Genomic DNA, 14776 nt, shown 5'->3' on the forward strand with positions numbered 1-14776 from the left:
AATTTAGACTTTTGAAATGCCTCCTGTTTTGCTAATCTCCTTGTCAACCTTGCAAAGTTTTCCTGGATGGCTATATTGACAGTGGAGATGAATAACACAAGGTTCTTCTATTGTTACTACGATGATTGTAAATGAAAGGCGGCTGTTTGGTCATTATTAATATATCCTTGCAAAACCACTTCAAATTTGCAGGCAGAAAAACTGGAGAGACAGTTCTCCTGATTTCTCCGGGGCAAAATTTTTTATTACTGGTTCTGTGGGTGTGGCTTGGTGGATTTGGCATGGCTTGGTGGGTGTGGCTTGGTGGGTGTGGCAGAAAAAGGATACTATAAAATATCCATTCCCTCCCCTATCCAACGGAAGGATACTGCAAAATCCCCATTTCCTCCTGATCAGCTGGGACTTGGGAGGAAGAGAATAGATGCGGGCGGGGCCAGTCAGACTTTTTACTACCGGTTCTCTGAACTACTCAAAATTTCCGCTCCTGGTTCTCCAGAAGTGGTCAGAACCTGCTGAAACCCACCTCTGTTCCAGGGCGGGGGAAAAAATAAATAGATTCTCTTACAGTTTCTCAAGCAATGGATTCCTGAATTGGTAGACCCAGCTCACGGGCACTCGTGCCCTAATCACCTTCAGATTGACTACTGCCATGCACCCTTCATAGGGCTGCCCTTGAAGAGTATCTAAAAACCTCAGCTGGTACAGAGTACAATAGAGGAAGCAGCTATGTGTGTGTTTCTAGAACAGTGCACGTGATACCTCTTCTCCCCAAGCTTCATTGGTTGCCAGTTTGCTTCTCGGTCCAATTCAAAGTGTTTTTTTTTTTTAAAAATATATGTGATTTTTATATGGGTTTTTACCTGTTTGCAGCACACTTCCCTGAGTCGCCTTGGGTCATAGCGGCGGCTACTTAAAATTTGATTAATAAATACAATACATGAATAAATTCCCAGGGAGTACTGATTTTTACAAACTGTTCTGGAGAAAGCTCTAGATACCTTCCTTTGGGATTTAAACTGAAGGCCGGGAAGCCAAATAGAGAGTTTTTGCAATAGAACACTCACTAAAAGTACTAAATAAAAGCAAGGATGGCCTGCCTAGGAAGCTTTCTCAAAATTTGTCTTGTTTTTTTTGGAAAAAAACAACACCCTCGGATCATAGTGCTGGAAGGGACCTTGGAGGTCCTCTAATCCAACCTCCAGCTCAAATCAGGAGTCCTTATTTTAATCGAATCCGATTTAATCTAATCGAACCCCAGTGGAAATGTTCTTTCATCAAATTGAATGAGAACTGGAAGACGTTTCTGTCTAGCAATAGCAATAGCACTTAGACTTATATACCGCTTCACGGTGCTTTTACAGCCCTCTCTAAGCGGTTTACAGAGTCAGCCTGTTCTGTCCCCCCTCGCCTCCGTCCGAGTGATGGCTTAATTAGCCGGCACTATCAGCTCTGGCAGCAAACTAGCGAGTGTCTGCCAAGTGACTCTGTTATCTCCCTTGATGCCGATGAGTCACCCAGGAACAAACAGTACTTCAGCTCTAGTTAAGCAGTTGATTTGCCTGCTACGAAGAGGCATAGCAGCCCTCGCTGGTTTTATATCCTGTGGGGTGTGGCTCCATGACTCAGCACTTCCTAGGCCTGCCCCACCCCTGCTTCTGTTGTTCCCGCCTCTCCTGCCTACGAAACCTAGGGTCCAGCCAGGCCTGATTGCTATCAGCTGGGTCTGGAGGCATGGCCTGGAGGGGAAAGAGTCAGGGGACGGAGGCCTCGTTATCTCCTCTACCTGGCCTGCCTCTGGCTCCTGGAGCTGAGCCAGGGAAGCCGGTGCTCCCGAGGTAAGTCCTGATGGCCGTTCCCCCTCACTTTCCAAGTCACTTTCTGGCAGGGGGCCCGGCTCAGGGGGCGCAGACACAACACAGCCTGTTGCCCCCCAACAATCTGCATTTTCATTTTACCCACCTCGGAAGGATAGAAGGCTGAGTCAACCTTGAGCTGGTGAGATTTGAACTGCTGAACTGCAGCTAGCAGTCAGCTGAAGTAGCCTGCAGTGCTGTACTCTAACCGCTGCGCCATCTCGGCTCAGTCTAGCTTGGATAGCTCCCCTTGGACTTGGAACATGGGTTCCAGGATCCAGTAATCTAGTACAAACCGACTACGTGCAGAATATCACCTAGTATCAGAGTTTAACGTAGCACTTTCCAAATCAAAACTGTGTTTAGCATTAACTTGAACTTTGCTCCCTTCCGCATGTCTTTGTATTGATGAGGATGGAATGAGGTCAATTGACCTGGTTTATTAACAACCACTTGGATTAAGTGGCTGTGGGAACCATTGTTATCATTACTTCTGATAACAAGAGCGTCCTTAGAGAGCGTGCCAGACAATTATAGGGCAAAAACTGTGCCACAGTTTTGTGATGCCAATCCTGTGACTATGTGCTTGCGCCAGGTGCTGGGATGCAAGGAGGTTAGGGCGGGGTTTTAAATTGTGGTACCCCAGTACCGGCTCCAATGTTCTCCTATTCTCCTATTATCATGGCTTATCATTTTCTCCATCTCATTTCCAGCTGGGGGAAGTCATTCTCACTTCCTTTTTCAGCTGGTGGCCTCAATCATTCAATAATGAGTGTCCTTGAGTGGCTCAGACTGTTAAGACAGTCTGTTATTAACAGCAGCTGCTTGCAATTACTGCAGGTTCAAGTCCCACCAGGCCCTAAGGTTCACTCAGCCTTCCATCCTTTATAAGGTGGGTAAAATGAGGACCCAGATTGTTGGGGGCAATAAGTTGACTTTGTATATAATATACAAATGGATGAAGACTATTGTTTGACATAGTGTAAGCCGCCCTGAGTCTTCGGAGAAGGGCGGGATATAAATGCAAATAAAATAAAATAAAATAATAATAAATAAATAAATAAATAAAAATAAATAAATAAATAAAAATAAAAATAAAAATAAACTCTGGTCTTCTCATGGAGGATTGACTGCTCCACCTCTTAAGAAACAGGCAGACAAGATCAGTGGTGGGTTTCGGATTATCTTACTACTGGTTCACCCTGCGTGCGCATGTTCACTTCATTTGCATGTGTGCCTGGTTCGCACACGTGCCTGCCTTTTACACATGCGCCCAGTTTTTTGCACATGCACTTGGCTCATGTTTGCACTTTCCGTGCATGTGCCTGGCCTCAAAAACGTGCCTAAATAGGATGGCATAGAGCCTGGGCGGGAGGCCGAGCTGGGCCCACCCAGTATTTCTGCTACCGGTTCGGGCAAACCGGTCCAAACTGGCTGAATACCACCTCTGGACAAGACGCATCGCACAAGGGAGGATACGTTCTGCACCCTACAAACCTTGTTTCATAATTTTGATGGCTACAGGCACCGTGTTCTTCCACATTCCTTCCCAAACTTCTCCGAAACATCCTTCACCCATTTTCCTCCAGAGCTGGAATTCGGACCGGGGACGTTCCCACTGATCCATCTCAGAGGTTCTCTGTAGAAGGGGTAAGATGAGAGACAAACGATCCAGATCAGAGAATAACAGAGTTGGAAGGGGAATTTAGGGACCTGCTAGCCCAATCCGCTCAAGAAATAAACTCTATATCATTTCCGACAAATGGTCATCCAATCTCCTTTTAAAAATCTGCAGTGTTGGAGCATCCACAACTTCAGGAGGCAAGTCGTTCCACTGGTTGATTGTTCTAATTGTCAGGAAATTTCTGCGTAGTTCTAGGTATCTCTTTCCTCGATTGGTTTCCATCTGTTGTCTTGACTTCAGATGCTTTGGAGAATAGGTTGACCTTCTCTCTTCTTTGTGGCAGCCCCTGAGATTTTGGAACACTGTTTTCCTAATCCCTCTTTTCATTAAACTGGACGTACCCAATTCCTGCAACCGTTCTTCATATGTTTTAGCCTCCAGCCCCCTACTCATTTTGGTTGCTTTTCTCTGCACTCTTTTCAGAGTCTCAACATCTTTTTCATGTTGTGGTGACCATAACCGGCTAGGCCTGGATAAAGGAAGGATTAAAGTATAGTGACCAGACGTCCCGCTTTTGGCGGGACAGTCCCGCTTTTGAATAATTTGTCCCGCGTCCCGCGGCAATTCCAAAAAGTCCCAATTTTTTTTTTGTTTCACTCCCATTCTGAAAATAGGAGGCGGCAACGCAAGAGGAGGAGGCGGAGAAGGGGGAGTGGCGGAGAAGGGGGCGCGAGAGGGAGGAGAGACGCCGCTTGACTTCACCCGAGAGGAAGAGAAGAGCCGAGAGGAGAGCCGAGGAGAGCCGAGCCTGCCTGGAAGAGCGGAGAAGCAGCAGCCGCTCCTCCTCCTTCAGGCAGATGGCAAGACTCAGCGCGCATGCGCAGCCCCACCCCCCACCCCCCCCGTGAATGGTGTCCGCTTTGCCATCGCTGAAATCTGGTCACTTTAGATTAAAGAAATCTAGAACAAGAAGGTTGCAGGACCACTGAGATCACTAACTCCAAATCAGTATTGTTTTATTTTTTCTAGTCTACCGGCCCTGGAGTTTCCTAGTGGTGGAGAGCTTCTGGCCTTTTAGAATCAGCCATCAACAGTCAAGGAAGAAGGAGACAAGAAATAAGCTGCAGAAGAGCAGCCACGAGGGCCTTGGAAAAGATAATTCAGATGCTGTGTTGAGTCTATAGCTATAAATATCAAAACCATGGAAGCCATGCTATTCTTTGTGACACCCTATACCATGTCAGACAGGTGGCTGTCCAATCTCTACTTAAAGCCCCCCACCCCAGCGATGAAGCACCCACAACTTCTGAAGGCAAACTAGTCCATTAATTAATTGTCCTCAGAGCTAGGAAGTTTCTCCTTAGTTCCAGGTTGCTTCTCTTCTCGATTAGTTTCCATCCATTGTTTCTTCTCCTGCCTTCTGGTGCTAAGTTGACCCCCACTTCTTCGTGGCAGCCCCTCAAATACTGGAATACTGCTATCATGAAGGCTAGGTTCCCCCCCCCCCCCCACAATCCTTCTTTTTTCCAGAGTAGCCTGCAACTAGTTCAAATTCAAATCTTCAAACTCAAATCTTGCATCTGTTCTTCATGTGTTTCAGCCTCCAGGCCTTCAATCATCTTAGCTGCTCTTCTGGGCAGTTTTTCCAGAGTCTCAACATCTTTTTTTGTAATGTGGTTTCCCAAAACTGGATGCAGTATTCCAGGTGTGGCCTTACTCAGTTTCTATAAAGTGGGTACTAATACTTCACGTGATTTTGAGTCTATGCCTCTGTTTATACAACCAAGGATTGCATTAGCTTTTTCGGCTGCCGGAGGACATTGGTAAGGTCTGGGTTATAAATAATTTACACGAATGAAAGTAAATACTGTGTTTCCCTGAAAATAAGTATGTAATAAGTATGGTTTCCAGACCTGACAAAGACATCCCTTGATAATAAGCCCCATCGGGCTTTTGAGCACATGCGCTAAATAAGCCCCCCCTGAAAATATTTAAACGCATGCACAACCAGTCCCTGCCATTTCCTCTGGTTAGGGAGACAGAGCTGGAAATCAGGTAAGATGGCAAGAGGAGCCCCGTCTTGCTCCACACTTCCCAAAATAATAAGACCTCCCCAAAAATAAGGCCAAGTGCTTATTTTGGGGTTCAAAAAATAGGGGTCTTATTTTCGGGGAAACACGGTATATGTGTTGTGTTCCAGCATAGTCTTGCAGGATCCAATCTGTGACATCTTCTGCAGAGAGAGAAGCATGGGCCCGAACCAGTGGTGGGTTTCAAATTTTTTTACTACCAGTTCTGTGGGTGTGGCTTGGTGAGCGTGGCAGGGGAAGGATATTGTAAAATCCCCATTTCCTCCCAATTAGCTGGGACTTGGAAGGCAGAGAATAGATGGAGGCGGGGCCAGCCTGAATTTTTACTACCGGTTCTCCGAACTACGCAAAATTTCTACTACCGGCTCTCCAGAACTGGTCAGAACCTGCTGAAACCCACCTCTGGCCCGAACGCTTGGAAGAATAAACCTTTGGCACTAGGGACTGACTCAGATTGGATCCTGTAAGTAGTTTACTTTGGAAGGGTTTGTTTGAAATTAACTGCTTCATTTGTGAGAGGAAAAGAACATTTCAAAAGAAAAACCTGAAGCTGATCGAAAGGCAAAGTAAAAACAAAAACCCCACCCATTCCCCAATAAAAGCCTCACATCCAGCCCTGGGAAGTTTGCCAGGGATGGAGAAAAATCACACGGTGGTGCCATGTTCTTCTACTCACCTTCTGGACACAGGGCTGAGACAAAGGGCATTCAATGATTTTCCAGTTGGCTTTGTAGTAAGCAAGGAGCTCTTCCAGACTTGGGAAGACATGAGCTTTTTCCAAGTAAAAACTTCCGGCAGGATTCGAGAAGATTCTGAAATGTCGCACTTTGCCATGGTTGCGAACTGAAGATTGAAGGAGAAGAGAATTTGGGATTAGGATTTCGGTCAATTTTGTAATTTTCTTTCCTGTAGTTTAGTAGCCACCAGCATTGCTTGTCACTCAGCTCTATGGTTTTATTTTATTATTCTGTTCTGTTCTGTTCTGTTCTGTTCTATTCTGTTCTGTTCTGTTCTATTCTATTCTATTATTATTTTATTTTATTTTATTTATATCTTATTCTTTTATTTATTTTATATCTTATTTTATTTTATTTATATCTTATTCTTTTATTTATTTTATATCTTATTTTATTTTTATTTTATATCTATTTTATTTATTTTATTTTATTTATTTTATATCTTATTTTATATATATTTTATATTTATATACTATTTTATTTCATTTTTATTTATTTTACATTTTATTTTATTTTATATTTTATTATTTTATTTTATTTTGTTTTATTTTTAAATTATATCCCATCTTTATTATAACTCAAGGCGGCAAACATATCTAATACTCCTTCCTCCTCCTATTTCCCCACAACAACAACAACCCTGTGATAATCAAAAGTAATTTGCATTACATTTAGTCCTCCTCAGCATAAGACTGTTTGTTTAACAATGGTTCAGTTACGACAGCCTTGCAAAAAGTAACTTGGTACTTGCAGTTATGACCATCGCAACACCCCTGTGGTCATGTCATTGCAATTTGGGCACTTGGCAAGCGGCTCACATTTACAACTGGTTGCTGGCAGGGGTGAAATGCTCCCGGTTTGGACCAGATCACCCGATCCAGTAGCAATGGTGGCAGGTGGTTCAGAGAACTGGTAGCAAAAATCCCTGCCCTCCCCCCGCCAATGCCCAGCTGAGCCGTGCGATCATCAGAAGTTGTTTTTTTTTTCCTTTAAAAGCATTTTTTCTTCGGCCGAAAAAATGCTTTTAAAAGTTTTTTTAAAAAAGCCTCGATTGATCATGTGGCTCAGCTGGGATTGTCAGAACTTTTTAAAAACATTTTTTCTACAACCTCTTCGGCTGAAGAGGTTGTAGAAAAAATGCTTTTAAAAGGCTCCTCTGGCGATCCCAGCTGAGTTGCCTGATCGTAAGAGGCTTTTAAAAGCATTTTTTCTACAACCTCTTCAGCCGAAGAGGTTGTAGAAAAAATGCTTTTAAAAGTTAAAAAAAGAGAAGAAGTTGGCCACGCCCACCCAGTCACATTACCCCCCCACCAAGCCATGCCCACAGAACCGGTCGTAACAAATTTTACATTTCACCCCTGGTTGCAGGCATCCTGCCGTCATCTGATCATGAGCGCACGATTTGCTTAATGACCAACATTAGATCTTCTCATCCGACTCCCTGCCTCCAGGGAATACCATTCTGGATAAATGAAAGAGCTTGCCTCCATAAATTGTTGGTGCTCTTCTTTTTAAGAAGACACTGGACATTAGGTTGTCCAGTCTCTTCTTAAAAACCGCCAGTGAATTCACAATTTCTGGAGGCAAACTCTTCCATTGATTAATTGTTCTGGCTGTCAGGAAATTTCTCTTTACTGTATATCTAGGTTGGATCCCTCTTTGATAAGTTTCCATTCGTTACTTCTCTCGCCCTGCCCTTAGCTACTGCTGACTCCCTCTTCTCTGTGAGAGCCCCTCAAGATCCTGCTGAGATGGAGAGCCCAAAGCCAACTCCAGAATTTTATTTTACCTGCCTAAGGTCGTATTATCACTTACTGTACCTACCTTGTAGGTAAAAAAACTTGCTGACCTCTGGAATTTTTGCTTATATGCCCTATGCACAGTCACTCACGCTCTCGTGACGTCTCGTCTGGACTACTGCAATGCTCTCTACATGGGGCTCCCCTTGAGGAGCACCCGGAGGCTCCAGTTAGTTCAGAATGCGGCTGCGCGGGTGATAGAGGGAGCCCCTCGTGGCTCCCATGTGACACCTCTCCTGCGCAGACTGCACTGGTTACCTGTGATTTTCCGGGTGCGCTTCAAGGTTTTGGTGACTATCTTCAAAGCGCTCCATGGCATAGGGCGGGGATATTTACAGGACCGCCTGCTGCTACCGGATACCTCTCACCGACCCGTGCACTCTCACAGAGAGGGACTCCTCAGGGTGCCGTCGGCCAAACAGTGCCGGCTGGCGACACCCAGGGGAAGGGCCTTCTCTGTGGGGGCTCCCACCCTCTGGAACGAGCTTCCCCCAGGACTTCGCCAACTTCCTGACCTCCGAACCTTTCGCCGCAAGCTTAAGACACATCTATTTATTTGCGCAGGACTGGACTAGATTTTAAATTTGAATTGGTTTTAATGGGGATTTTATTATTTTTATTATCATCATTTTAATTATTCGGCCAATTATAATAAGTTTTTTAATGGATGTTTTTATTTGTATTTATATGTATATTTTTATCTGGTTGTTAACCGCCCTGAGTCCCTAGGGAGATAGGGCGGTATAAAAATACGAAAAATAAATAAATAAGTAAATAAATAAATAAATATCTGAGCGAAGAGCCTGCAACTTGCATCTGTTATTTCTTGTCCTAGTTTCAATGACCATGAAAAAAATAATTCCCGAACATCTTCCTTATAGGCACCATTCTACGTATCTGAGCTATCATGTCTTTAATTGGTATTCATTTCTCCGGGCTGACTTTACCAAGCGCCTTCAGCCTGTCCCAGTGGTGAGATTCAAATAATTTAACAACCGGTTCTCTGCCCTAATGACCGGCTGGGTGGGCGTGGCCATGGTGGGCGTGGCTAGGGTATGTGAAAGGCGGCACTCAGCCTCCTGCACCCCCTGGGGAGCAAAAACGGGCCACGGGGGGCACACCGCCTTCCACCACCCCGTTTTGGGCCTAGTAGGCCTCCTTGCAGCCTCCTGGGAGCGAAAACAAGCTGCGGGGGAGAGCACGTGGCATCCCCCCATGCCCTGTTTTGGGCCTAGGAGGGCTTCCTGCACTTACCTGGGAGCCAAAATGGGGCACGTAGGGACTCCTGGAAGGGGACGGGAGTGGTGAGGCCAACCAGCAATTTAACTACCAGTTTTCCCGAACCGGCTGAATCCCACCACTGGCTTGTCCTCATAAGAAGTCGTATTTGTCTTCTGAGCTCTGTCCAATCTGCCAATTTCCTGGAAAAGTGTCCAGGATATGCCAAACCAAAGATGGTCTCTCACCGACCACAAGGAGAGAAGAATAAGGATGTTGGGCGTGTTTGATGGGAAACTACATTTCCCATGATTCCCTGAGATAAATTAAGAAGGTAGCAAAAATGCCTCTGGGGCAAATATGCTTGGAAATAATCTCTGCATGTTTTGGAAGAGATGCACCAACCTTTCCTTCATCATGGATGTTGACCTAGGATGGGAAAAACAGGAACAGACGGAGGAGGTTGAGGCAGTGACGCTACCTATTCCTTCATTCATGACATATTTTTTTTTGCAAGGAATGGCATGCACAACTGTCATTCAGAAGGTTTCCTTGTGTTTAGCTCAGCTCTGCCAGGCAGCTGCCCTCCAGGCTGTGTTGCGTTGGCATCTCTTGGAATTTCTGGCTTGGAATTCTGTGGGATGGCAATCACCACAATTTTAAGGCTGCTCAGCTCTGAAAGGGTGGGAATTCTAGACGGCCTATTTGCCATTGTTAGTCACTCCTAATTGTGCAAAAGGGCTTGGTGTGGCTTGAGGCTAGTTCATCCCTTTATTTATTTATTTATTTATTTATTTATTTATTTATTTATTTATTTATTTATTTAGTCACAACAGTATACACAAGCATCCACATAAAATAACTACATATCATACAAGCATATACATGAGCAAAAGTATGCAATAACTATATTAATTTGCTATAATGAAAGGAAACAATCCAGAACAGGAACGGTAGGCACTTTTGTGTTCTTATGCACGCCCCTTATAAGTCCTCTTAGGAATGGGGTGAGGTCAATAGTAGACAGTTTTTGGTTAAAGCTTTGGGGATTTTGAGAAGAGACCACAGAGTCAGGTAGTGTGTTCCAAGTGTTAATAACTCTGTTACAGAAGTCATATTTTCTGCATATTCCCTTGCTCCATCCTGACGTGTGTAGGCAGAATACCTTTGTTTATTGCATCACTTAGTGTAATTACACACAAGAGAGGGAACTGGCGTGCAGATTAGTAATTAACATTTTTTTTCAGATCCAAATTTTCTGGAATGAACTTATCACACAGAATAGGGCGGAGGAGACACTCGCGTCTTTTGTGTTGCAAATTGGAAAGATTTGTTTTTAGGATGCCTAGGGATTCCTTGCATAGCAAAGCGTCCTGCTTTACTGCTCAATATTCAGAGAAATTATCCAGTCGCCTGTTAGCTGTAACATGTGAGCAAACTGAATTAGGACTCTGTTTCCCTTTAATCCTGATAGATATTACTTGGATATTTTCTTTCTTCTAGCTGGCCAATTGTACAAGGAGTAGGCATCTTAGGTCACAGCAAATAATGAGAACATGTTGGCTGAAAAAGAAAGAAAGAAAGAAAGAGAGAGAGAGAGAGAGAGAGAGAGAGAGAGAAAGAAAGAGGGAGGGAGGGAGGGAGGAAGAGAAAGAAAGAAAGAAAGAAAGAAAGAAAGAAAGAAAGAAAGAAAGAAAGAAAGATAGATCTTGATGAGGAAGGAAGAAAGGAAGATAAAGAAAAAGAAAGAAAGAAAGAAAGAAAGAAAGAAAGAAAGAAAGAGGGAGAGAGGAAGAGAAAGAAAGAAAGAAAGAAAGAAAGAAAGAAAGATAGATCTTGATGAGGAAGGAAGAAAGGAAGATAAAGAAAAAGAAAGAAAGAAAGAAAGAAAGAAAGAGATTATGAGAAGGAAGGAAGGAAGGAAGGAAGGAAGGAAGGAAGGAAGGAAGGAAGGAAGGAAGGAAGGAAGGAAGGAAGGAAGGAAGGAAGGAAGGAAGGAATCCAAACACATTCTAGGTTGCCTTTTGGACTGAGTTGTGCAAAACACAAGTGTTTGCATTCCAAGAACAACTTCATTTGCACACTCCCCAATCCCTCAAAAGTTGCCAGGCTGCAATTCACAATCCACTTAGCTCTTGCAAACCAGAAACACTGAGCAGTGAAATTCGCTGCCCCGCCTGTAACTGATCCAAATCCTTTAGCAAAACAATCGCCAGCATCACCTAACAAAAGGCAAAACTCTGCTGTTAAAGGAAAGCAAAATAAATGACTTGAGTCTGCTTCCACCTCCACTCCTACGTCCTCATTTCACCTGGTGTTTATTTGCCTGACTACAAAATATCCCAGTGCTTCCTATGGGAGGGAGGAGAGAGAGAAAGAGCCGCAAAGCTACCATGCCACCTTTCTTCTTGGAAGACCTGCTTCTGCTGCTAGGAAATATGAGTGGGAGACCAGGCAAAGCAGGAACTGCAAAAACGAGTAACCGAACTGCCCTACAAGATCTACCAGAGTCTGTCTCTGAAAACAAACTAATTTTACAGTGTTTAATACCATTGACAATTAAGGAGAATGGTGCTGGCTTCACAAGGGCCATCTAATCTAACTTCCCCTGTCAGTGCAAAATACATTAACCCAGTTTTTTTTTTCTTCCTTGGAAACTTTTTAAGAGGAGTTGGACACCGAATCCCAGAATCCCCCAGCCAGCACTAAAGATGGCCCCTCCCCTGCCTCTATTTCAAACACAATAAGGGAAATGAAAATGAAAAGAAGGACCAGGGGAGACATGATAGCAGTGTTCCAATATCTCAGGGGTTGCCACAAAGAAGAGGGAGTCAAACTATTCTCCAAAGCACCTGAAGGCAGGACAAGAAGCAATGGGTGGAAACTAATCAAGGAGAGAAGCAACTTAGAACTAAGGAGAAATTTCCTGACAGTCAGAACAATTAACCAGTGGAACAACCTGCCTGCAGAAGTTGTGGATGCTCCAACACTGGAAATTTTTAAGAAAATGTTGGATAGCCATTTGTCTGAAATGGTGTAGAGTTTCCTGCCTGGGCAGGGGGTTGGACTAGAAGACCTCCAAGGTCCCTTCCAACTCTATTATTAAGAAAATCCTTTTCTGCACAAGGCAGAAAGCTCCAGAGTCCAAACAATCCTTAATGTGGGGCCCTTGGTGCTCTCTGAGCTTGGTTGTTTTCTTGCAGATGTTTTCATTCTCCAACTAGAGACCAAACTCCACTCCTTTCTGGCACTGATGATGTTACCTAGTTGGGTAATGAAGTATTTGCAAGAAAACAATCAAGAACCCACAGCTGTCCTTCCTCTTTCCTCCTTTCTCCTTCTTCCTCCTCCTAAACTCTACTCCCTTCTAGCACTGATGATGTTACCTAATTGGCTAATCTGCACAACATCTAACATCTGCAAAAAAACAAAACAAAAAAAACCACCAAGCTCAGAGAGCACCAAAGACCCCAATTTTAGCCAAGCTGGTGTCCACGATGGTGTGAATCTCTACCTGTTTTTATATGTGTTAAAGAGTTTTGATTATATTATCAGCCCCACCATCTTGATTTTTGGGAACCATGGCTTGGTTCATGATACCATCACAATCATCATCATGACCATGTGAACATCTATGCTGGCAAGAGATAAGGAGGAAGCAACCAGCTCGATCTTCAGCTTGGAAGACCCAAATCCAATTAATCCTCAAAACGATTCACCTTTGGAGGTCGACTATGATAAGAGCAGTGGTGGGATTCAACCAGTTCGCACCAATTCGGTAGAACCGGTTGTTAACTTTCTGAGCAGTTTGATGAACGGATTGTTGGAAGAAATCATTAGGGCAGAGAACCGGTTGTTAAATTATTTGAATCCCATCACTGGATAAGAGGTCTACCTGTGGCATGAAGAATAAGGTGTGGTTTACCTGACAGAGAGTATTCTCCCTTGTTACTCTCGCTGTCCCGAATGAGGAAGGAGCCGTGATGATTTGGAGGAGAGAGAAGTAGCTGGTTGGCTTTATTTCTTGTGATTCCATTTATGTACCAACTGAAGGTGGGGGGGGAAAAGAATGAGAGCCGATTAAACTACAAGCCAACCTTTCAGTTGTCTTCAGTACAAGTAATAAGGAAAGAAAAACATTTCAAACTCCTAAAGTCAAGTTCAGGGCACCCCGGAAGTGTTTTTGGTTGTTCCAGTTTTTGTTTTGTTTTTTTAAAAAATGATTGTTTGAATTTTGTTTAAAAATATTTACACTGTGCTGGTACACTGGAACATACCCGTGAGGCTTGAGACATCTTGTTTCCAGCATGCTTATCCTGTTTTACATAAACAATGAAATCCCATCATCTCTTGCAAAACAGCAATTCATTACTTTGGCTTGTCATACCACTGAAATTTATCCGAAACATTTTCAAGTTCAGGAAAAGATCAGGTTTTTTGAGGCTTTTTTTTTTGAGACTGTTTGAGACTTTTGAGACCGTCCTTTTGAGACTTTGTCCAGATATTTCCATATTTTAACCATGATTAATTTGACGACTATAATTAAAAAAGTATAGCAATTTCTTATTTGCAATGTTTGTTTGTTTTTCCTCCTGGCCCTCAAGTAGGTGAGGGATCCTTGGTGCTCTCTGAGCTTGGTGGTTTTCTTGCCGACGTTTCATTTCTTAAACTAGATAACATAATCAGTGCATTGATGATGTTACCTAGTTTGGTAATGAAATGTCGGCAAGAAAACCGCCAAGCTCAGAGGGCACCAAGGACCCCTCATTTCAACCCTGGAAGCCATACTAAGCCAAAGGCTTCCATGCTGCCATTTTCTTGCAGAACCAAACCAGGCACCTCTATAACTGTCTGGTTTGGTTCTGCAACCCAACAAGAAAGACACAGACTTCAGAATATAATTAGAACTGCAGAAAAAATAATTGCTACCAACCTGCCTTCCATTGAGGACCTGTATACTGCACGAATCAAGAAGATTCATTGTAAGCCGCCCTGAGCCTTCGGAGAAGGGCGGGGTATAAATGTAAACAAAACAAAAAAAAAAGAGGGCCATGAAAATATTTACAGACCCCTCACATCATGGAACAAAAACTGTTTCAACTCCTACCCTCAAAACAACGCTATAGAGCACTGCACACCAGAACAACTAGACACAAGAACAGTTTCTTCCCGAAGGCCATCACTCTGCTAAACAAATAATTCCCTCAACACTGTCAAACTATTTACTAAATCTGCACTACTATTAATCTTCTCATCGTTCCCATCAGCAATCTCTTTCCACTTATGACTGTAACTTTGTTGCTGGTAATACTTACAATTTATATTGATATTGATTGTTCCTGATTGCTTATTTGTACCCTATGATTATCATTAAGTGTTGTATCATTAAGTGTTAAATTTTACCCTATGACCATCATTTGTGTTCTAAATGTTGTACCTTGGTGAAGGTATCTTT

General features: G+C 43.5%; 1 protein-coding gene across 1 annotated transcript in view; it reads right to left on the bottom strand.

Moving 5' to 3' along the window:
• The window catches only part of SRMS (src-related kinase lacking C-terminal regulatory tyrosine and N-terminal myristylation sites), a 62111-nt gene that overhangs the window by 12416 nt on the left and 34919 nt on the right, over positions 1–14776 (bottom strand). Inside the window, exons 2-4 of the mRNA XM_058176755.1 lie at positions 13247–13368; positions 6244–6410; positions 3351–3492 (exon numbers count right to left, since the gene is read on the bottom strand). Of these exons, the coding sequence (XP_058032738.1) occupies positions 3351–3492; positions 6244–6410; positions 13247–13368 (431 nt within the window). The remainder of the gene's footprint in view (positions 1–3350; positions 3493–6243; positions 6411–13246; positions 13369–14776) is intronic.

Source organism: Ahaetulla prasina, chromosome 3 (genome assembly GCF_028640845.1).
Source record: "Ahaetulla prasina isolate Xishuangbanna chromosome 3, ASM2864084v1, whole genome shotgun sequence".
Classification (NCBI taxonomy): domain Eukaryota; kingdom Metazoa; phylum Chordata; class Lepidosauria; order Squamata; family Colubridae; genus Ahaetulla; species Ahaetulla prasina.